This window comes from Xenopus laevis, chromosome 2L (assembly GCF_017654675.1).
Source record: "Xenopus laevis strain J_2021 chromosome 2L, Xenopus_laevis_v10.1, whole genome shotgun sequence".
Classification (NCBI taxonomy): Eukaryota; Metazoa; Chordata; class Amphibia; order Anura; family Pipidae; genus Xenopus; species Xenopus laevis.
In genome coordinates, this window is record NC_054373.1 from 157,631,985 (window position 1) to 157,656,125 (window position 24,141).

The window sequence follows — 24,141 nt, forward strand, 5'->3', positions numbered from 1 at the left end:
CCAACATGCATTTGTGCCATAAATAGGGCACACATTTTTATTCAGTATTGACTAATGTAACTATTGATATATGCACATCTCTCTGCTACAGCTATGCATCTGCCATATATTTTACTGTCCAGCTATGCCCATGCAATGTCCTTATGGACAGCTGTGCATATTTGTTATGCTTTTGCATAGGCTGCCTAATAATTTGCATATCATATTCAGAAAAGCTGACATTCTGGGAAATAAAATTGCTGGAAGAAACTCTTATTCCCCAGCCCCACAGAACATAAGCTCCACTATTCCTAGCTCGTAGGGCAGCTTGTTTGCAGAAAAACATTTAAGGGCAGATTTATTAAGGGTCAAATAGATTTTTTTTTATGGTCATAACTTTCAAAGTTGACTAGGGAATTATCCAAACTCGATTGAGTTTTTTAAAAATTCTAATTAGATTTTCGAGATTTATCATACTCTAGCCCTTTAAGAATTAGAATTCGACTATTCGCCACTTAAAAAAAACTCACATGAATTCAAAATTTGAATATTGATAAATGTGCCTCCCCATTTATATTTAGTTTCGTTTATAGTAGAGAACTTTTTTGTATTATTCTTCAGCTTTTTGATTTCAACGCTGACATGTCTAGTAATGTTTTCATGCTCACAGTATGTATGCTTGTACTGAGCTGCACAGAATTAATTCGGAACAGATAAATAAAGGGGACTGTGACAAGTCCCCTTAGATGGTTTCATTAGTGAAATTGATGCTGAAGAGGCCTCTACGCAAATGTTATCTGTTAGGTTTGTAATTAGGATTGATGTTTCAGGCGTGTAAGCAAATGTCTAATAAATTAGAAAAGTATAGGAATTAACAAGTAAAAGTAATGCCACAAAGTGCAAATGAATTGACTGTTGCATAAATAAAGATTATAGGATTAGGCTAGTGGCACCCAGGGCTGATGATCCAGCAGTAAGTGCAAAGGATAACAAGGGACAGAAAGATTCTGCTTTCTGTAAAAGTTACAGTTGCAAATAATTTTAAAATCTCTGAAAATGTGTAACTCATATATATCGGAAATTTGCTACTGCATACTTTTACATTTTTTGAGTGAAATCCACTTCATCTGTGCTCAGGGTGTACATGTATCAGGAAGTGGATGGGAACAGTGGCTTTTTTCCATCTATAAAAAACACAAGCAGAGAAGAACTGGTCATCAGCCTTGTGTGTGCCACTAGCCTTAAGGCCCGTGTGTAGAGCCCCCCCAACAAGTTTCCCGATCGTTATCTGGCCCAAAATCTGCCAGATGCCGAGCGGGCAGGTTGAAAAATCCCGTTTCGTTGATGATGGTGCCTTGCTCAAAATAGCAAAGCAATAGATGTGTATGTTTTGTATCAATTTAATTTATGACTATTGAAACTATGTAGAAGAAACCAGGTCTCCATAAAGGGGTTGTTCACCTTCCAACAGTTTTTTCGGTTCAGTTGGTTTCAGATAGTTCACCAGAAATAAAACCGTTCAATTACCTTCTATTTACTTTCTATGGTCTATGTGACCATTTTTCTATTTTTGACCTTCTTAAGCAGCTCTAGGAGTGGGGGTCGCCGACCCTGTAAGCTGTTCCTAAATTGATACATTTAGTTGATACATTTCTTATCTTTGTCCCTGCTGAGCGGAATCTCTGGGTTTCATTAAAGGCAACTGTTAGAATTGATACAATAGTTGCTAATACTCCAGAGATGCTGCTGAGAAATGGATCGACTAAATGTTGCAAATTGTAGCAGTTTAGAGTCTGCACCTGAATTACTGAGCTGCCAGACTGAAACACCAGAATCTGAAAACCGAACTGGAAAAAGTGTTGGAAGGTGAACAACCCCTTTAAAATTCCACAATGCCTTGCAAACTAGCGTTTGCTACTTTGTTACACTAGTGCTGTTTAGGGAAAAGAGGGAAAATATTTAATTTAATGAAATGACCAGTAATTATCAGTACTGACACCAGTATTCTTGCTTTAGGGCTAGTCCACACGGGGAGATAGCGACGCGTTTGCGGTCGCGGCGACAAAGCGCCGCGACCGGCGCAGGCGACAGTTTTGTATGGGCGCCTATGTAAAAACGCCTGTGCTAACCACACGAGGCGATGCGCTTTTCAACAGTCGCCTGAAAAAGCCTGGCGAGGCATTTTCAGGCGACTGTTGAAAAGCGCATCGCCTCGTGTGGTTAGCACAGGCGTTTTTACATAGGCGCCCATACAAAACTGTCGCCTGCGCCGGTCGCGGCGACTGTCGCGGCGCTTTGTCGCCGCGACCGCAAACGCGTCGCTATCTCCCCGTGTGGACTAGCCCTTAGAGTTAATAACAAATGGAGCTCTGCTCTTCAATGTATATTCAAGTGGCCAGATCCACATACTATCCTATAATAACCATGATGTGGTATTGCTACACTGGTGTAATATAGATCATAACAAAGGAAAACAAAAGAAGTCCGATTACTCTCGGGGGATATATAGATTTCCTCTCTAAGCAGTTGAAAGAATGGCATTTCTCTGGTACAGTCAGAAACCTTGCCTCTGGCCTGCTGTTATTTTCAGTATTAGCACAAGCTGCACTTCCATTGATTGTTCTAGTGACCTCTGCCACATCGGAGCTGCCTGAAGCGATATTTCATTAAATCGGATTTTAAGAGTAACACTGTAGTGGATAGTGCAGTTTTGTGCCAATCGCTATCCCTGGTGCCGGGTCCATGTTTTATTAAATACTATACTTGCATTGAAATAGCAGGTTAAAAGAGTAGTTTGAACTCATGTATTTATAGATATAGAAACTGATAGGCATAGACATACTGAGAAAGACCAATAAACAAGAATTCATACTGAGACTGAAGGTTTTATTTATTATGAGAGGGTGCAAGTGCTCTTTATAAAGTTCTTCGCAAAGCAGAGGTAACAGACACACAAAGAGGCTTTTGCTGTGAGAAATAAGCAGACACATTCACACATGACTTGAAGCGACATGGGAGGTCATTGACTGGATGGCAAAATGTTTTTTAATTATTCAAAAAAATAACAAATTTTACCAAATATAATCAGGAAAAACAGAAAACATATGCTCTGTCCGGAACGTCATTTATATTGATTATGTTTTTGTTTTTTTTCAACTCGTCCTCTTTGGCCTTTTAAGAGACTTCTATATGGCAGTCACTCTTATAAGCCATGTGGACTATAGACCAGAAAGACAGTGACTTTGGTTACTTACTCACTGATTTTCACATAGTAAAAGCCACTTACTGTGCACTCCCCTTGAAATTCTGTTTATATCCAGATACACTTTCTACCTGGCTCTTCCCATAGAACTGCAGGTAGGGAAATGCGGGTAATTACACTGCAGTTTGCCATAGATTGGAAAGTTACAAAAATGTAAAATACATGGTAGTTTTCTTGGCTCCAAACACTCTCTCTTGATTGGCTGTGTTCTCAAAAAAAAAAAACCAGAAACTGCATTATCAGCTGTGCCGGGTCCTTTAACTACATTCTCCCCATGTCAGGTGGTCCATTATCTTAATCTTAGCAATCACATGTCACTCATTTAAAACCTCCTGACTTTGGGGTTCATTCAGTAGAGTAAATAGACTCACGGGAAACAGAAGCACAAATCACATATATTATATAACACTCAACAGCTCAATTCATCTTGATAAAGCGTGATCATATGTCCCAAATACCAGTTGTTATTTAATAGACAAGATCTGTCCTTCTTCAAGGTCTGTCTGTACTACTTGTTTCTATGGGAATGGATATGGACACCTACATGATTAGCTGCATTAAGCTAATTTAATTTGCTACAGAGGCCCTTTATAGTGGAAGTATGCTACTCTGACGTGTTGTACCTAAACCTGCTTGCCACCTGCCACATCACTAGTGATTGCAAGGAAATCGTGATACTTGATCTCTGTTCAAAGGCAATATATCCCTATTAAAGGGACAGTAATATCCAAAAAAATGAAAGTGGTTTAAAGTAATTAAAACATAATGTACTGTTGTCCTGTTCTGGTAGAACTGATGTGTTTGCTTCACCATGAATAATGTTGTTTATATAAATAAGCTGCTTGTATTCTTGGGGCTAGACATTAAAGTTCAAACAAGGCTAAATGGCATAAGTTAAACAGCAGACAGAAGATAAGCTCTGTTGACTACAATGAGTTTAGGTCTAACACAGGAACCTAAACGTATTCTACAGAGCTTTTCTACTAAATAACATGTGCCTTTTCTCCTTTTTCTAAACTATAGTAGTGTTTCTTATGCAAATACACCAGTTTTACCAGTGCAGGTCAACAGTACATTATATTCAATGGGATGTTGGGAAATTGCTTGTGCAGGTATCATAGTTTTGTGTGGAATTAGTATGTTTGTGTAGAAAAAAAATTGACATTTATATTTATTTACTTCTATTTATTTGTAAGTTCAGATAGTGTTTTTGGGCACCTTTTCTAGATAACCCCAACTGAATGAGCTCATGTCAAAAAGGTGGGGTATCTTTTCCCTTTAAATGTTTTCCTTTTCTTCACTGCAGGGCAAGAAAGATGTATCTCAGATATTTAACAACATCTTGAGAAGACAAATTGGAACTCGAAGCCCTACTGTGGAGTATATCAGTTCCCACCAACATATTCTTTTTATACTACTCAAAGGGTACGTTTCTATCGGTGAAATTCTTAATGGGATTTATTTTATCTAGTGTCATTTGAACTTGCACAGCAGTAATGTATTTTTACATCCTAAATAGCGTTAGCATACCTCCCAACTGTCCCGTTTTTAGAGGGACAGTCCCTCTTTTGATAGCTCAACCTGCAGTCCCTCATTTGTAATGGAAAGTCACGTTTTCACTGCACTGAACAGTAAGAAAAAGAAACAAAGTTAAAAGAAATCAAACTTAATTGGCTTTTGGCAGAGAGCCCAGAACAGAAGATAAGATACATTTGTAACAATTCAAATATATCTTGATAAGCAAATAAGTAATTGTAACAATATAGGATAACCGGTCCCTTGGGAAAAGTTAGACTCACAGCAAAAATGTAATAACTGGAAAAAAAAACACAGAAATATGTTCAAACTTTTATATCCTGTGAAATTTTGTAAAATTAACATGGTATTTAGAGGGTTAGGTGGCCACAAAAACAGGCTTAGTAAAAAATGTTCGCCACGCTATGCGCGGCAACTTTTTTGTCCCTTTTTTTATTTCCAGAATGTTGGGAGGTATGTGTTAGCGTTTTTGAGTATAAATTCTGGGTCAATCCCTTTGGTTTTTCAATTATTATTGACTTATGTTAAACTATAGGCCCTGAGTGTATTCTAACTCATGTAATTATCACTGTCCCTGACTTTTTCCTTTGAGGACATGGAAGTCCTCTCAAATTAAAGACAAAAAGCCTCTCACTGTGTCAGTTATTTAGGAAGCAATATTTAAAACAAAAAGTCAGTTTCCTTCTCAAAACAAAGCAAATCAAATCACAAAAAATTGTCTAGTGGAAAATTGATCAGGTGGCCTAGGTGAGCAAAGTCGGGCCAGGCACCCTAGGCAACCTGACTGGTCCCAGTGCCGGCTGCGCAAATTGCCGCTCACCAGAGCATGCAAGAGTTACCACGTGTGTGTGCGAATCGACGCGCGCAATTGCAGAAGCACAAATAGACCAGGAAGATAAAACAGAGTCGGGGTGAGAGGGGACCGACATGGGATAGGCGACAGAGAAGGTACGTGCCTGGCGCCCCCCAGCTTTGTGCCCTAGGGACGTGCCTACTCTGCCTACCCCTAGTTCTGGCCCTGTTGGTGTGACATTATTGGTGGCGCGTGCAGCCAGATGGGATCCGTAAATTACATTCTCCAACAGGGACAACAACATTGGTCTACTCATAATCTGCAATAAAATAAACTATAAATCTTTGCCAGCCTAGTTATTCCCCTGTGCTAAATTCTTTTCTGCTGGAAAATGTCATGACGTAGCAACCCTTTAAATCCTACAATTTATGTGTGTGGCTGTACAGTGTAGCCCAGCTTTTTCCTCCTCATTAGTGTGTGATGTGGAAACCATTATTTTAGCTGACTGCTGTACATTGTAGAATCAGTGGTGCAAATTTTAAAGGGGTTGTATACACATGAGTGCAATGAACAGGGCATGCATTAAACATGCCTTTTGTTTTAATTTAAAAAAAAACAATGATTTTTTTGTTTTGTTTTCTGGAGCTAAACAGGCAAAGCAGGGAAAATGAAGTCAGTCTAACTTCTTGTGAGGTTGACCATTAAATTACCAGGGTCAAAAAACAAAACTAGTATAAAGCTGTACAATCAGTTACTTAGGGCAGTGGCACATGGTCCGATTCCTTGCAGCTGACTGCCTGTTTTGTAGCTCAGCAGGCAGTCAGCAACACACTCATAATTGCCCTTACATTGACTTAAATCGTCTGGACCCTGCCCATGCACTCATGTAGTTTGAGGATAAAATCTTTGATTTTTGCATTAATTATATGTGTGGTTAGTGAAGGATAAATAAGCAGAGTAGCAGCACTGAAGAGCTGACTAACACCTACCAAACTTCTAAGTCTTTGTTTTCTGCTCACAACCTGTGAATGAAATCATTTAGACTTTATCATGCCTTATCTAAAGTCACACGGTTTTGAAATAGGATCTGAGTGTGTAATAGGATCTGAGTGTGGAACGTCCCTTGACTATAATAAGTATTATTATAATATCAATGATTAGCCCGACAAATCTATATTCCCTATATTGTTGTTTGGGATTTAAACCCTAAAAAATAACCCAAAATTCCTTTCCTTTCCCTTCCTTTCTATTATGTTAGTCAAGCAAAATAAACATTACTTAAACTACAGTTTTGGAATATACAATGACAGCAAGCAGACAGGAGCCATTTTGTGAACACTGGTAATAAGGCAAGCTTTGCATCATTTCAAAATGTTGACATCTAGAAAGCGCTCAACAGAAACTAAAATTAAGCATCTGCCCCGCTTCTATGCCTGAGGCTAGAGTTGGGGCAGGCACTATATGATTGACAGCTGAATATCTTTATAACAGGTATGAACTTTTTAATAAAAAAAAGAATTTGGGTTTCATGTTTAATTTGAAAAGAACTTGTATTATACAACTTTCTGTGTGACAGGTCTTCTTTATTTAGTCCTTCTTACTTAGCAGCCATCGCAGCACTACAAAACCAAAGCCAATATGTTTCCCCCGTTCCTACTTTAAAACAGCTTGGGAATTTTCCATTGTGCTACAAATACATCTGCACATTTGCCAAGGAAATAGAACAACCCTATGCAATTCCCTGTTACTTATAATTACACGTTGTCAGCCATCAGGGCATTTATATGGCACTATTTTCAGCCCACTCTTTTCAGAAAAGCAATTACAGCCTTCTAGTGTCGTCACTTGTTATTGTACTTAAGTCCATTCCCATTTGTCTACGTGATTCCTGTATGTAATTATCATTTTAACTGCCACTGTATAGTAACATAACCCAGTTAGTCATTAGGGTTGGAAAAAAGTCCATTAAGTTGAACTTTTCAGATGCAGAGTCTGTTTCTCGAACCACTACATATCCTGAGCCACAGGACTGTCTGTGTCATTTTCCCCAATCTAGAATGTGCATAGGCAGCCTAGAACCCTACAGATAAAGTTGTGCTACAACTTCTACAACTTTCTCCAGATAGTGGGAGATATAAGCTTCAGTGAATTTGTCAATGAACAGGGAATATCTTTTCTCAGTTCAGAAAATCTGACTGTTGGGTCCTGTAACATTCCATTGGTCCAGCTCAGATGTTGGAGCAGAGGTTCCATAGGAAGGTTGTCTTTAGGAAAGGTTTGTCAATGTGATGATCTCTGAGCAGGACACCTGTCTGTGAATGTTCCTCCAACCTCAGTGGGAGTTTCTGTCTGCCATTGCAAGGTACAGAAAGAAATGACTAAGAGAGAGTGAAAATAAAGGCAGGAGTTTACTATGTCCTCACTTTTTGAGGGCAAGGTTGTTAATTGGGACATTTGTTCTTACTCCTATGTCTGAAAACGTGTAACCTTGCATGTTTTGTTGTAAAACTTCAATAAAATGTTGGAAACGATAAAGGCAGGGGGCTTAGAGATCCCCCCCCAAAAAAAAATCCTTATGTAGCATGAGTACAGGGGTTGCCCCAAACACTTCTCTTTATTTTGCTGGAAGCCCACAAAGGACCCAAGTAGTAAGAGAACTTAAAGGAGAACTAAACCCTAAAAATGAATATGGCTAAAATGCCATATTTTATATAATGACCTTATTGCACCAGCATAAAGTTTCAGCTTGTCAATAGCACCAATGATCCAGGACTTTAAACTTGTCACGGGGGTCACCATCTTGTCTGTGACACTCACATGCTCAGTGGGCTCTGTGCAGCTGTTGAGAAGCTAAGCTTAGGGGTCGTCGCAAATTATCAAGCAGAAAATGAGGTTGGCCTGTAATGTAAGCTGATGATACTAGGCTGATTATTAAATTCTGATTCTAATTGCACTGGTTTCTGAACTGATATGATCTGCATTAATTATTAATCAGCCTTATATTGTGACATTTATATTCTAGGGGGGCTAATAAATGTATTAAAACTGTAGGCCGAAGGCAGGATGAATCAGTAACGCTATGAAGTTAGGGGGAAACACAATAAGAAAATTATTTGCATTTATTACACAAATACAAAGTAAAATAAAAGTCATGGAATATTGTTGCTCTGCTCCATTTTTACTGTCAACATTCTTACACTTTTCGGCTGCTTGATGTTTTTTCCAAGGTATGAATCCCCTCAAGTTGCACTGCATTGTGGGATTATGCTGCGAGAATGCGTCCGTCATGAGCCTCTGGCCAAAGTCATTCTTTACTCTGAGCAGTTCGGGGACTTCTTTAAGTATGTGGAAATGTCAACATTCGACATAGCTTCCGATGCCTTTGCTACATTTAAGGTAAATTATTTAATGCCATTTCACTGTTTATACAGCATGAAACAGATCTCTCACCAAGTTTATCTTTCAAGATGTTCCATGAGCACAGCAGATTTTCTCATCAACACCTTTTACTACAGCAGCAACAGAGCAATTGTACAACAGACTTGCATTATAAATATAAACTGTCTGATGTGTGTTAACCAAATAAACAAATAGGCCGCATTATATGCTTGTAGTTTTCTCATTTTATTTCATAATTTGGATCATCATACCTGAAGACTACTAAAAAATTATTTCAACATTAAAATCATGACTGAAATCATGCCCTATACCACATTTGTGCCAGACATTTTGACAGAAGGCTCTAACCTATATACATTTAACTGTAGGTCATAATGAATAATGTACCCCCTCCTAATATATATATATATATTCTGTTTCCAGTTCAGTCAGTTAGGAGCAAGTGCACTACATACATTCAGTCCATAAAGCACTCTTAGTACAGTCACCAGTTTTGCAGCAACTATAATCAGAGCAGTGCAGGAATGTTCATTGCGTTGTAAAGGAAATTATATGTATAGCTGGAAGAATAAATATTGAGGGCTTCCTCAATATACTGGGTGCTTTAAACACAGGCCAAAGCTGGCCTTATAAATAGGGTGGTGTTATACACAGGATGACTTTGAACTGATACCATTTCATGCACATTTTTAAAGAGAATTTGCCTGGCTGTGAGTACCATTCAATCTAAAAAGTGTGGCTTTATACAGATTGGTTGTATTTAATTACCTGAAACCCCGGCCTGGTGCTCCTATCAGCAGAAAACTGCACTAGCCCAGGGTTATTCCAGTGAGCACCACAGAGCGATCCTCTTCCTGCTTCTTCTTCCTTCTTGCGGCTGCGCAGTAGAGCGAAAAGCTGAACTTTAACTAAAAAAGACGGCTCTGCCCAGGGAAATTTGAAGTAAGAAGAAGCAGGAAGAAGATCAAGAAGTGCTCACTGGAAGAACCCCCAGGCCGGTGCAGTTTTTTTCTGATAGGAGCACCAGCCCAGGGTGTCAGGTAAGTAAATACAATCACTTGGGGTGCCTAAAATTTGGCACCCACCAAGTGCCAAATGACTTTCCTTCTCCTTTAAAAGACTGATGTTTTTGAAGTAGAAAAGGTAAATTACCACATCAGAATCTGCTGAGTTTTTTTTTTTTAGGCATTAGGACATGAGAAATATTTTTTTTTACTATATGCTAAAAAAACTTTTTAAGAGGTCCTTCGGAGACAGTATAACTGAATTCTTTTTGCAATATATTCCTATTTAAGAGGGCAGCTTTTAATATTATACGTACAGGGCTTGCCACTGTCATTTGCTCTAAGCACTCCATAGCTTTCACCTCAGTAATTCTGTGTGGCAGTTGGACATGATAAATCTTTGATTTGGACTGAAATCACCAGTAGATGACCCCTCCACATAATAATTTTCACTACACCTACCTGTGTTATTTTCTGCCTGTAACATGTACAGTACATATAGTAGCCAGCCTGCTCCCTCGCACGGTACACAATACACGGAGAACTCACTAATATCACCTGCATCACTAAATAACATTCCCTAACATCTTTGTCACCCTTTAGGTATCTTTAAATATTTAAAGGGGAACTATTGCGAAAATGAAAATTTAATTTAAGCTTCGTCATACTGAAATAAGAAACTTTTTAAATAGAATCCATTAAAATTCTGTACTGTTTCTGAACTTATCAAGCTTATCTTCACTATTCCTTGTGATATTGACAGTGAATATCTGACACCTCTTCATGCAGCAGTCGGGTGTCAGATATTCACTGAAAGTTAGATCCAATATATCTTGTAGGGGGGTTCATTTTGCCTAGAAGATGTATTAGAGCTCAATCAAAATCGCCAGAAATCTGGTCTTTCTACATGCAGGATTTGTGCAAAAGGCAGTTATTTTGTTAGATTTTGTTGGTACTGGAATCAGTTATTTGAGTGAGCTCTAATTTATCTGCTAGGAAATTTGATTATTTCAGAAACAGTACAGAATATTTAATTGATTATATTTAGAGAGTTTCTTATTTCAATATGATGAAGCTTATATTAAATTTTCATTTTCGCAATACATCCCCTAAGTTTGTTTGATAAGTTTGAGGAATGGGGTAGGGTGTAGACCAGAAATCTATAGTAAAAGCAGCTTGGAAAAAATTGCCTTAATAGCTTGCAACTTAATTTTTCATGTCGCATGTGGACATTTCTTGTCACAAATTTTGTCAGAGACAAGGAGTGGTGACAAAATGTCTGGCCTTTTGGTGTATGGGAAGTGTATTGAGGTCTGGCTCTGCAGAACTAGGACATCTGCATCTCTGGAATGTGAGAAAGCTGCACAGACACAGCTCCATATAAACCTTGGGCCCACGCATGCAAAATGTTGCCTTTACATCACAAGCTTTAATACATTTCATAGAAATTACCTTCTTTGTAGAATTGGAGGTTACCATGCAGGGCCAAAAACTGACTTTATCTAGGAAAGAGTTGATACGCCCTGTAGAATATAATAGATTCATTACTGAATATTTCATGTTTGGGGATAAGGTTGCATTGATAGGTTCAGCAACCCATAGCAACTAATCAACAGTGTTCATTGGGGCTGAACCTCTGTTAATTATATATTCCATGAGATCCACTAAACTGGCGGCTCAAACAGCATTGCTGCGCAGGGGACTTATGGCATTTTCCCTGTGAGTGTGAATAATGAAAGCATTAATTGGTGGCTATAGGTTACTGGACCAGAGCAATCTTTGCTACTGCATAACCCACCAGAGTGTTCAAAGAAAATTCTTTTTATCCTATTTAACAGTGTGAATGTAGGGACAGACATAGAAGAAAGTGTCATTTGCAATACAGGTTGAGGCCTCTATCTAGAGAAACATCCACCTTGCAACCCCCAGCTGGTCTTATACCTACAACTTTGGGTGTTGCAGTTCAACAGAACTTTATCTTCTGTTGCCTCATACTTAGGAAAGTGCTTTATTCAGTGTTATTCTTCTACCATCACTGGGTGACTTTAGTAACAGCCCAACCAGTTGTTATTGCTTCCTTGTTGTCCCAATGTCCTAACTATCTTTCACTGTCCTTAGCCATTCTTTATATTTCTGTAAAAAATTATTTATTTTAGGACCTGCTGACAAGACACAAATTGATGGTGGCAGAATTTCTAGAGCAAAATTACGACAGAGTAAGTATAAAAGTCTTTTTTTGGGACCAGCCATAGGGATCGTATGAAATGTAATGAGTAGATATATCGTAATTTGCAAAGCACTGTCATTTATACTTTAGTAGTCCAGGCAGGGGTTGGATAATAGTGCAATAAGCAAAATAAATACAGAGATATCAAGGATAATGTCTTCACTTTACAGATAAGTAGCAAGTTCTCCATAAGGAAAGTCAGTCGAGCAACTGATAGTGGAGTAGCAGCAGTTAATTTAGTGAGCTTTAGTTTAGAGGTGGTAGAGACACAATGACACCCAAACATTTGAAAAAGCATTTCTATCAGGTTGTGGTGTAAGGTCAGAATGGTGCTCAGTGAGAGAAGGTTTTGTGCTTCCAACCTAGTATGAATCTCCCAGTCCAACAGTGTGACTGTGTACTCCAGCACAAGCTTATATTAGCCTCATGGCTCTTACCACAACAGCTTAGCAGTATTCTGCAAAACCCCTGGGGTTGGAGAGAACTTGCATTCCTTGTGCCACATGTCCATCACTGCTGGTGCATATTCCTACCTTCCCATTAATTTCTGTTGCTCCTCTAGCAACCCACCAAAAGTCACATACACTGTAAATCTGCCACTTGTAATGAAATGCTGATCTTAAATTATTATAATGTCGGAAGTCTGTGACCCCTGATTAAAGTCTGAATTGTGGCTCTTGTCCTACTGCTGTTGAAAGGATCCTGGGAGTTATTAAATAATGGAAGGGACCCAAGTTGAACAGCTCTCATATCATACAATGGAATATATATTGATTTTGCAAGTATAGAGGCTAAATTGTCCAGCCATTTGTTTTCTACTAATGATCTGATTAGTTGGCTTGGGCACCTGCACAGGTCCAGTTTTGCACCTATGTTTGGATATTGGCCCCTAGACATTATAAAAGCTTTGTACTCAAAGGAAAAGTATTGGGCTGCACAATATGATCATTCATTACTGGAAATAACTTGATTATCAACATTCTTCTAGATATTTAATGACTATGAAAAGCTTCTTCACTCTGAGAACTATGTGACGAAGAGACAGTCCCTTAAGGTAAAAGTTATACAAGATGTATCTATAAGTGCATAAGGACGTTGTGCTCTTAGCCCCAGGGGAGCCACCTATGGTATAAGAACTGGACTTTCGGAGGGTGGTCTTCTGCATGACCAGTTTATTATGGCTGTGGGAGTATGTCTGCCTTAGCACACTCACAGGTGTACACATTGCATTTGAAAGAAATGTTTGTGTTACTATGGTTTATTCAACATAATAGAAACAAACAAGCCAATGACATTGTCATGTACATTGTCATTGGTGCAGCATTATATAAACCATGTGCACATATTCACTGAGCTCAACACAAGCTGGCATGAGAGGTACAAACCCGAGCTGCACTCATAAACCACAGTTTCAAGATCAGAGTTAATGTGCAGACTTTTTCTAGACATGAAATTGATATTTTGAAGCAGCGTGGCTGCAGTTTTGGGACAATCTCACAGTCTTTGCAAAAATAAATGAGACTTACACGAGTTACTAGAAACAACATTCATAGCTTACAATCTAAAAAAGGTAGTTTATTGCATCACAGCCCCAACATAGCACAAGAATTCCATAGGTACTACTCTGATCTATACCAGATCAGCTCCCCGTCAACAATTGATGGCACATCCCACACTGAAGCTATAGATGAATATCTCAACTCAGTGACTATCCCTCAACTAAGCTTGGCACAACAATTGACCTTAGAAGCAGACATTACAGCTGATGAAGCCTCTCAAGCGATTAAATCGTCCCTGACCAGACGGATACACCATAGGCTATTACAAAACATGTTCAGACCTACTCATTCCCCATCTGACTAGTGCATTCAATGTGCTACAAACTAACTCCCAATTCTCACATAATTCTTTGGAAGTGCATATCTCCCTCTTGTTAAAGACTAACAAAAATCCGGAAGATCCAGGCAGCTACAGACCCATTTCTCTGATAAATGTTGATGTAAATCTCCTAGCGAATATTGTCGCACTCAGAATACAGAAAGTAATAAGCCCCCTGATAGGCCTTGATCAAACGGGCTTTATCCCTGGTAGAGAATCTAGAGATAATACCAATAAATGAATTAACATACTTCACTATGCGAAAAATAAAAACATTCCCCTCATGCTCATACAGATGCCGAAAAGGCCTTCGACTGGGTCAACTGGACTTATATGTTCACATGCCTCACAAAATTTGGATTTGGTGTTCGAGTTAGCAAACAGATCCAATCCTTATACAATGGTCCTGTAGCCAGGGTAAGGGTGAATTCGGATTATATAACTATCAAAAATGGTACCCGACAAGGATGCCTTCTCTCGCCCACCTTGTTCGTTCTCGCCCTTGAACCCCTTCTTATACACACACACTGGAGTTAATATCAAGGATAGACAGCACAAAGTGGCAGCATATTCAGACGACTTGCTTTTTTTTCTAACAAACCCCTTAATCTCCATTCCTAATCTGAATAATCTTTTTGAAGTTTTTGGGAAATTAAGATTAATTATACCAATTATACACACCATTCAGGGGATTTCCAAGAACTATCCATATAGCTGGGCGAACAAACAACTCCTTTATTAAGGTATTGTGATCACAAAAGATTATGACGAGTGGGTAGAAGTCAATTGTAAGAAACTGCACACCATTTTAGCTAAAGACCTCCAAACCTGGTCTAAACAGCCTATGTCCTGGGTGGGCTGAATGAATGTCATCAAAATGAATGTTATGCCACGATTGCTATATTTAGTCCAATGTGTCCCACTTTCCTTTCCCCAAAACTGGCTGAGGACTTTCCAATCCTCCATTATAAAATTCATATGGATAGATAAGATTCACCAAAGAATATTGCATAACTTACACCCACTGCTTAAAAGCACAATGAAGGTCTGGGACCTGGTGAAAGGAAACCCCAAAGTAATGTCCTTTCCCTCTCCACTTACGCCAATTACAGATAACCCAGCATTTCCGGCCGCACTAAGGCCTAATGCTTTTAAGGAATGTTTAGTGGACGGACACTTACAATTTACACACGTGATGGAGAGAGGCCAACTTGCTAGCTTAGATCTACTTTTGACCCAACGAGGTCCTGCAGGAGTATAAATATTATCATCTTAAACATTTCTACACCTATTTGGGTGGTACTAAAACTTTTGGCAGGCAACTTACCCCATTCGAAAATCTATGCAATTAAGCTAGCCCTCTGAAACATATGATATCACTTGTATACGATCTGTTAGGCCTAAAAGCTGAGAAGAAGCAACGGCCATTCGTAAAAGCAGGGATAAGGGACCTAGGCCTGGAAATTTCAGAGGATGAATGCAGTAAGGGAATAACTAATCTAATGTTTAGTTCTAGTTGTTGTAAAATCCAAGAGCTAAACTATAAATCCTGAGCAGATGGTATTACACACCCCTTAAGCTGATCCAAATTTACCCTGCTGTAAGTAATATATGTTGGAGATGCAAAGCCAATACAGGCTCTCTTCTTCATATTTTTTGGGAATGTCCCAGTCTGGCGGAATATTGGGCAACGATTCTACAACTCAGCTCTAGAATCTTGGGGAGGAAACTATCTGAATCACCTGCTCGAGTTCTATTATTTTGGGAGGTTGGGAATGAGGAGGGAGTCCCAGACACCACCCTGGAGAAATACTCATTCCATGGCTCTGGAAATCCTCCAGCCCACCGTCCGCTAATGAATTGGCTGGAAAAGTGAATAAAATAGCTAAATTTGAGGAGCTATCCACCTTTTCAAGTAAGCAACACTCCAAGTATAGAGACACATGGTTGAGATGACTACTGTTTAGAGACACAGACGAATACAAATACTTAAAGGAACAGTTCAGTGTGAAAATAAAAACTGGGTAAATAGATAGGCTGGGCAAAATAAAATATGTTTCTAATATAGTTAGTTAGCCAAAAATGTAATATATAAAGGCTGGAGTGAACAGATGTCTAATAAAACAGCCAGAATCCAACTTCCTGCTTTTCAGCTCTATAACTCTGAGTTAGTCAGCGACTTGAAGGGGGGCCACATGGGACATTTCTGTTCAGTGAGTTTGTAATTGATCCTCAGCATTCAGCTCAGATTCAAAAGCAACAGATATGACCCATGTGCCCCCCCCTCAAGTCTCTGATTGGTTACTGCCTGGTAGCCAGGGTAACCAGTCAGTGTAAACCAAGAGAGCTGAAAAGCAGGAAGTAGTCTTCTGACTGACATGTTATACATCAAATCATTCCAGCCTTTATACATTACATTTTTGGCTAACTATATTAGAAACACTTTTTATTTTGCACAGCCTATCTATTTACCCAGTTTTTATTTTTACACTGAACAATTCCCTTCTTGATAGGGAAGGGAATGAAACAATTGAGACCCTAAAACTTTCTCGAGAGTTGGTTCCCAACCCGAAGAGTCACGATACCTCCGACACTAGGATATCATGGGTATAGAATTAAACAGGTTGTGTTTTGTGTTCTGTATCCTGCAATATTTTACTGGTGATATTACCTATCTGAGAACGCATTTGTACTGTATTAACATCTAAAGACACCGAAAAATTTGACTGTTGTGTAATTTGGATGTAGACCTCTTTCCCCCCCCTTTTTTCTTCTTTTCTGTATCCCCATTTTATTGATTTCCTCTTCGGAAATTAATAAATATTGCAAAAATAAATAAATAAATGAGAATATTCATCTAATCTCCAGTTATTCGATGAAGACAACCTTAGACTCCAATCATTCCATGCCTCCTATTTGGCTTCTTGTACAGCATTAATTCTTAATCTATAGACTGGGACCCAAATATGGTTCTTTGTGATGTTTTAGAGCTGGTCACATGATTCCCCTGAGTGCAGTGATATTTTCATCTGCAACAGAAAATGGGAAATAATACAAGGTGCAAATGGTGTCTAAACCAATTTCTGCATCACAAAGCTCAATTCTCAGCTAAATTTGAGTTCCCTGAGAAAGGAGCTGAGAAACACTGTTTTATGGGGATAAACAGTAGAAAACGAAATATATATGAATGCCTTTAAGAACATTCATTGGCTGCTGTAACCATCTTGTGAAACTGTTTAATTTCAATGAAACAGTGTTTTACATACAGGCTGTTTCCCCAGTATATTATTTATAGAGACATGTAGTTTTCCTTTACTGTATATATGAGACAAATCCTTAGATTAAATGTAAAGCAAAAGTGGATTACTATTTAATTTAGGTTAACGGCACACGCTAAGATTCAGGAAATTTAGTAGAAAGTTTCCTAGTGAGGCAACTTCGGAAAACGAAGCGCTCTGAGTGCCATCCTATCTGCGATTTTGATTCTAGCTGGCGGGAACGCTTTTCTTTTGAGGAAGATTAGTAGAAGAGGCGATTTGTCACCGGGCGACTAAATCTCCCCGAATCTTAGCATGTGCCCTTAACCTTAGGCTGTTCTGAATGGCCAGATTCCCTTTCCTTGCACTTCTTATTTAATCAAAAGGAGTATCTGTACCTTTCTAGCACAGACAGCTTACACTTCAGCAATTTGCATTCTGGGAAAAGCTACTTAGAATTAAAAACCAAAGTGAAACCCTGTGGCTAACTGCACAAGTTTCCTGCTATTCTCTATGTTTGAATAACGAGATGGGGCGAGAAACAATTATTTAAAGGTAATACTGTGAATATTTCTGTAGCTGCTGGGCGAGCTGATCCTGGACCGACACAACTTTTCCATTATGACTAAATACATAAGCAAGCCTGAAAATCTGAAGCTCATGATGAATCTGCTCCGTGATAAGAGCCCAAACATTCAGTTCGAAGCATTCCATGTGTTTAAGGTGAGTTACCGAGGCCCTCGGCTGCTGCGTTCTATCAAGTGACAGAGAGAAGCACATGGAAAGCGTTTTCTATGGGAGCATGAGGCAGTCACGTGTTTATTACATGTGGAAATATCCCGCATGAACGTTATGGAAGCCCTTGAGTTTTTTAAAGGGGTTGTTCACCTTCGAGTTAACTTTTAGTATGATGTAGAGAGTGATCGACAATTTGCAACTGTTTTTTATTATGTGTAATTTTTAAAACATTTTTAATTCAGCGATCTCCAGTTTGAAATTACACTAGCAACCACGTGTTGATATGAATAAGAGACTGGAATATGAATAGAAGAGAGACTGAATAGAAAGATGAGTAATAAAAAGTAGAAATAACATTAAGGGGCGGATTTATCAAGGGTCAAATTTCGAAGTGAAAAAAACTTTGAAATTCGACCATTGAATAGGGTAGTCCGACATTCGAAATCAAAGGATTTTTAAGGTCGCACGATTGTACTTCGATCATACTTCGAATCGTACGATCGTACGATTTTACAAAAAAAAAATCCTTCAACTTCTCAAAACATAGCCAAATACTGGCTATAGGTTCAAGGAGGTCCCCATAGGCTAACATAGCAATTCGGCAGGTTTAAAGTGTTGAAGACAGTACTTCAATTTTTGAATTGTCGAATTTGTGAACTATTTTCAATTTGAATCAAAGTTGAATTTGGCCTATTCGATGGTCGAAGTACCCAAAAGTGACTTTGAAATTCGAAGTTTTTTTATAACGATGAATAACGATGACCAAATGAAATGTTTCTTGAAACTGGCCATTCTGTAACATACTAAGGCGGTTATTTATTAAAGGTCGAGTTGTGTTTTCCTGAAAAGATTTACGTTTTTTTTGAGGGTAGTTTCACAAGATGAAAAAAAACTTGAATTGTTCAGGATTAAAAACCAAATTTCTCTAGATTTATTATACCCCGAAGCTGCCAAAAGCCAAATCCGAAAATACTTCAGCTACAATGGGTCTAAGTCATGTAGCAGTCAATGGCAGAGGTCCATTTAACCATTTGAATATGTTTTTTGGCTTCATGATTTTTGGGTTTTTAAGGTGATTTGCCCTCGAAAACCTGATAGATTTGAGGTATTCGCATTCAATCGAGTTTTACATTCAAGTTTTTTTCATAAATAAGCAAACATTCGAGTTGTGAGTTTATTTGAGGTAGTAAAAACAAACCTCAAGTACTCGACCTTTGATAAATAACCCCGTAAAAGTTAACGTAAAGGTGAACCACCCCTTTAGGGTAAGGGCAAATGCTCACATTCGGGGAAATTTAGTCGCCCAGCAACAAATCGCCTCTTCTTCGGGTAACTAATCTCCCGAAAAGCCATCCCACCGGCGACTTAGATTCTAGCAGGCGGGAAGGCTTTTCTGGGAGATTAGTCGCCAGAAGAAGAGGCGATTTGTCACCGAGTGACTAAATCTCCCCAAAGGAACCAATGCTGTATACAGGTATAGGAACCGTTATGTGGACACCAGTTATCCAGAAAGCTCTAAATTAAGGAAGGCCATCTCCCATCGATTCCATTATAAGTGAATCATCCAAATTTCTAACAATGATTTCCTTTTTCTCTGTATTACTAGTACTAAGATATAATTAATATAATAATGATTTTTTGGTAGACTTAAACTATGGAGACACAAATATACGGAAAGATCCCTTTATCCGGAAAACACCAGATCACCAGCATTCTGGACAACGGGTCCCATACCTGTAGCAATAATAAACAATTTCTCAACAGAACCATAAACCAAACTGCAGTAGGTGTTCAGGCCACAGTTACCTGTTTCTCCAAATACACTGGAATAGAAATGGAGCAGGTTTGAATGCAAAGGCAAGTGGACACTTAAGTTTGGTAGAAGAACAGCATTTCCCTACTTTATAGGTTCCCCAGCAGCCACTTGGTCTGCTCTTTCTATTGCTACTGCCTTGGATTATCCAAAGTCCTGTGTATATCAGTGAAAGGTTTGGGTGGTTTCCTTGAAGGACGCTACAGCTGTGATGTACAAAGTCCCAGGCAGGCAACATATGTTCACCTGGCAAATGAGTAATTCTCTTTCTTTTCCACCCCAGGTGTTTGTAGCAAATCCAAACAAAACACAGCCCATCGTGGATATCCTGTTAAAAAACCAAACCAAGTTAATCGACTTCCTGAGCAGCTTTCAGAAGGATCGAACAGATGACGAACAGTTCACCGACGAGAAGAACTACTTGATCAAACAGATACGAGACTTAAAAAAGCCCACGCCATGAGGATTCCCTTTGCTTCTCCCCTTGACAAGTACCGGAGAGCATTAAAATGGGTGTTTTAAAGGAATTGTCACGGCATTGTCTGTGCCTATGTTTTTTTGTTTCTACTTAGATTATTAGTTGCCAAGAGTATAAATGTTTTATATTAAAACTTCAAAAAAAATAAATAAATAAATAAAAGACCAGGGGGAAAAAAATCCTCCTTATTCAGGTCTGGGAGAATGGTGGGAAAATTTGAAGTTAGGTATTTGAGAAGCTTACAGATATATTTAATTTTCTTCCTCGCACTGTAGGTTGACTTGTTCCAGCTTGCACTGCTCATAGAGCTGATCTTATTTCATTTGCTTCATTATTATTCACATTTGCACCAAGGGAGAAGTAAGTGAGAAAGAGTTTTGAACCCCCCATTTTGCTTCCCGTTGTGCGGCAGAAATACATATAAGCTTAGTGACAGGCCTTTCCTTCTCGCTCAATAAATCTAGGAACATTATCATTCAATGGTACTTTATCCTTATTATCCTTTAAACATTTTATTTAATAAAAGATCTTTAGTTGCTAACATTCTACTGTCTAAGAATGGAGTCAATGTTCTGGGCCTTCTTTATTTAAATGCTGCATAGACCTATCATTACCCTTTATCAGTTATTCCTCGCTGTTGGCTTCAACGTGCTACATAGCCCCACATTCCTATGACAAATTCTGCTTGTTGATTGGATCTGAAGCATAAAGTCTAGCAGAGTCTTTAGAGCTCTCAGTATTGGTATGTAACGTGCACCTTCCTCAGCAGAGGGAACCAGACTTGAGTAGCATTCTCTTCTCATTGCAAATAATCACCTACAAATAAAAGAGAATCCTGATGTGGGGGGGGGGGTATCTGTATGCATTAAGCCAACTCATTCTCACACCAGTATCTTATTGCAGGAGGCAGATATAAACTCTTGGACTCTGGCATCTGGCAGTCATTTTCACAGGGACTCTAACCTTTCTGATAGAATGTTATCTCCCTCTATATATATCTATATCTCTATCATCTATATGTATCTATCTATTATCTCTCTCTCATCTATCTCTCTCTATATTTCTATCTATCTTGTGCTCTCTCTCTCTCTCTCTCTCTCTCTCTCTCTCCCCCCCCCCCCAGACAGCCTGCAGTAACCATAAAAATGCTGCTTAAATGTGCCCAGCAATATGAATGCTTGTACGTGCTACACAATTGCCTGTTTTGCGTTGCATAACCTAATTAGGTAATTAGAACGACCCTGAAAGACAAATTAGGCTCCTGTAAATTATTAGCATTTGAATATATTCTCTTGAGGATACTTGTTGCTATTATACAAGTAACTGTGCAGCCTTTTCAGACTTGTTTAAAGTAACACTTTAAACGAGTCTGAATTTTTTTATGAATTTAAGCAGTGGCGTTAGTCGATGTTAATAAGCGTCACAACAAATGAATGTTAAAGTTCACCAAACCTTGCAGAAATTGACTTACTGCACCAACATCTACTGAAATATCTCATTACTTGGTCCGTTGCAGTCGCAGGGTCTTCTCCCTTTTTATTGTTACGCCCCTGAATATACAGAATGTTCAATTAGTCTGCACTCTGGCATAATTTCTAGAATTTTTAAAAATCCTTTACTTTCATTTTGTGTATTTCTTTGCCCAAGTCACAAGTATCTATTATCTGAAGCTCCATCAGGTCAAGCTGACCCACAACTGTGCATAGATGGGGAATTGTTCATTCCATACATATGTCTGCACTTGAGCAGATACATATAATGAACCCAGGAGCAGCATCAGATTCACATTTATACATGTACTCAAAGTGATTCATTCCAAGTAACAAACCGTTCTTCACTGTTACTGGTCCTTTAACCTTTACCCTTATTACAGGGTGAACTAGCAGATAGTGTTGTCATTTTACCATCAGTGAAACACATAAAACGTGACTATATTCATATGCATGCCATTCCTCTTCTGTAAAGCAACAGTAATCAGATTTTTGGGGTTCAGGTTCTCCTTTATGTTCCAACATTTAGTTTGGACACCCCCCTTACCTTGGAATGTGGTTACAGATATAGGGGGAAATGGGCTTATCAATCATTTTGCCAGATCCCTAATATAATCTAGTAGAGTACGCAGCTTTATAATTCCTCAACAGGCCTTCAGACTGAGCTCCCACAAGTCAAACAGTAAATATATATTCACCTACAGTTTTATTCAAGCTTCCATTTAAATCCCCTGCCACCCAACTAGGTGGGTCAGTCCTTCAGTTTGGGAGCCTCTATTGATACACAATTATGTTCTGCTCTGAATCAACGCTGAGGTGCTGCCTACAAAATAGTTCTGGGACTGACATCCCAATAATAGTAATGTACTTGCAAAGTGACTGTTAGTGGGAAACCCCTGTGCCTTATCAGTCTCATATTCAGCTAGAGATGCTCTTTATTTTCTATGGGTACAGGTTGTTGTTGAAAGTACATGAGATACAATGTAAGTCAATTTTCCTTGATATAGACAGTCAGTCACAATGTCACCTGCCCCAGGCTCCCCTGGGAACTTCTTCTTCATCTGATTAATAAATACCGTCTAACCCACTTCACTTTTCACTCCAGCTGCTCTGTTTGATCAAGTAGAAAAGTGAATATATTGACTTGCATATAAAAGCTCATTATCTGAATCCCACTTGCCTGGAGTTCATGGGGTGCAGCTTCCATGCTGTTTTCAATATGAATGTCTCATTACACAGGGGCTTGTCATACTTACACTTTGCCACTTTGCTTGGTACAATATAATATCCTCCAGGCTATGTATTCATTGGCAGTGCCACCAGATTGATTGCTTTGCCATGTTTTGTCTAGTTCCTGTGGCTGCATGTTCCACTGTGCTTATTATATGATTTCCCTGCTGTTTCAATCACAGCACCCCATCTCTAGATTCCACTCTGTACCAGTTACTGGAATGGTACCAGGACTGACGCAGCCTTTTATTTGCTTAATCTACTGTATCTCCCCCTGACCATTTATGAGGTGCAAAGGAAACGTCAGATTAGTTTAGTAGAGCTGTAAAACTGAAATCCAACTCTTCTGTCCAGGGATGTACCTTCGGCACTTAAAGATACGCAAATAAATTTAACTCGTTTATTTAAACTATTGTGTGTATAAAAATAAATCTATATCAGTTTGTACATATTAAATTATATTTACCAGAACATTAAAGGCACGGTTACTGATACAGGTTGCAGTTTTGATTCTAAAATTGTCATTTTTGTTCCCATCTCTGTTGGTCCCAACTACATGTGATTTTGAAATGAGATAGTAATACCATTTATTAGGTACTTCATACTGAATCGCCTCTATCACTCTTTCTTTTTGCAAGCCTAAGGAGAGGGCCAGAATGTTGCGGATCTCGGCCTGCATTTCTGCGCCAATACCCGCCTGCAGTTCTGAAAACAAGTGAAGAGGCAGGCAAGCAGATTCTGCAGAGAGTGAACCACCCAGGGTTTGGCTGACTTTCTATTCTTCCCAACAGCCCGAACGACTGGAACAACGGGAGGGGAAAAAGAACTGTTGCTTCTCTCCATTTCCATTGATGCACCATGCAACAGCCAGCGGTTCATCAACAGATAACATTTTCAAACCTGCCCAATCCGTGAACCAACCATGTCAATAGAACATGCACATCCATTGTGATTGGTGGCCACCATACAAACAACAATAATAATGTAGGAGACAATAGTATTGGTTCATGTATTGCTAGTTAATTGCACACCTTGTCCCTAGACCTACTACTAACCA

General features: G+C 38.9%; 1 protein-coding gene across 2 annotated transcripts in view; it reads left to right on the forward strand.

Moving 5' to 3' along the window:
• cab39l.L (calcium binding protein 39 like L homeolog) overlaps positions 1-20,909 on the forward strand; it is a 62,707-nt gene extending 41,798 nt beyond the window's left edge. For both annotated transcript variants that reach the window (NM_001089927.1, XM_018244918.2), the window contains 6 exon segments: positions 4,548-4,666; positions 8,798-8,966; positions 12,130-12,189; positions 13,189-13,254; positions 17,915-18,058; positions 20,170-20,909. In NM_001089927.1, the coding sequence (NP_001083396.1) occupies positions 4,548-4,666; positions 8,798-8,966; positions 12,130-12,189; positions 13,189-13,254; positions 17,915-18,058; positions 20,170-20,349 (738 nt within the window). In that variant the 3' untranslated portion in view covers positions 20,350-20,909.
• The last annotated feature ends 3,232 nt before the right edge of the window (positions 20,910-24,141 follow it).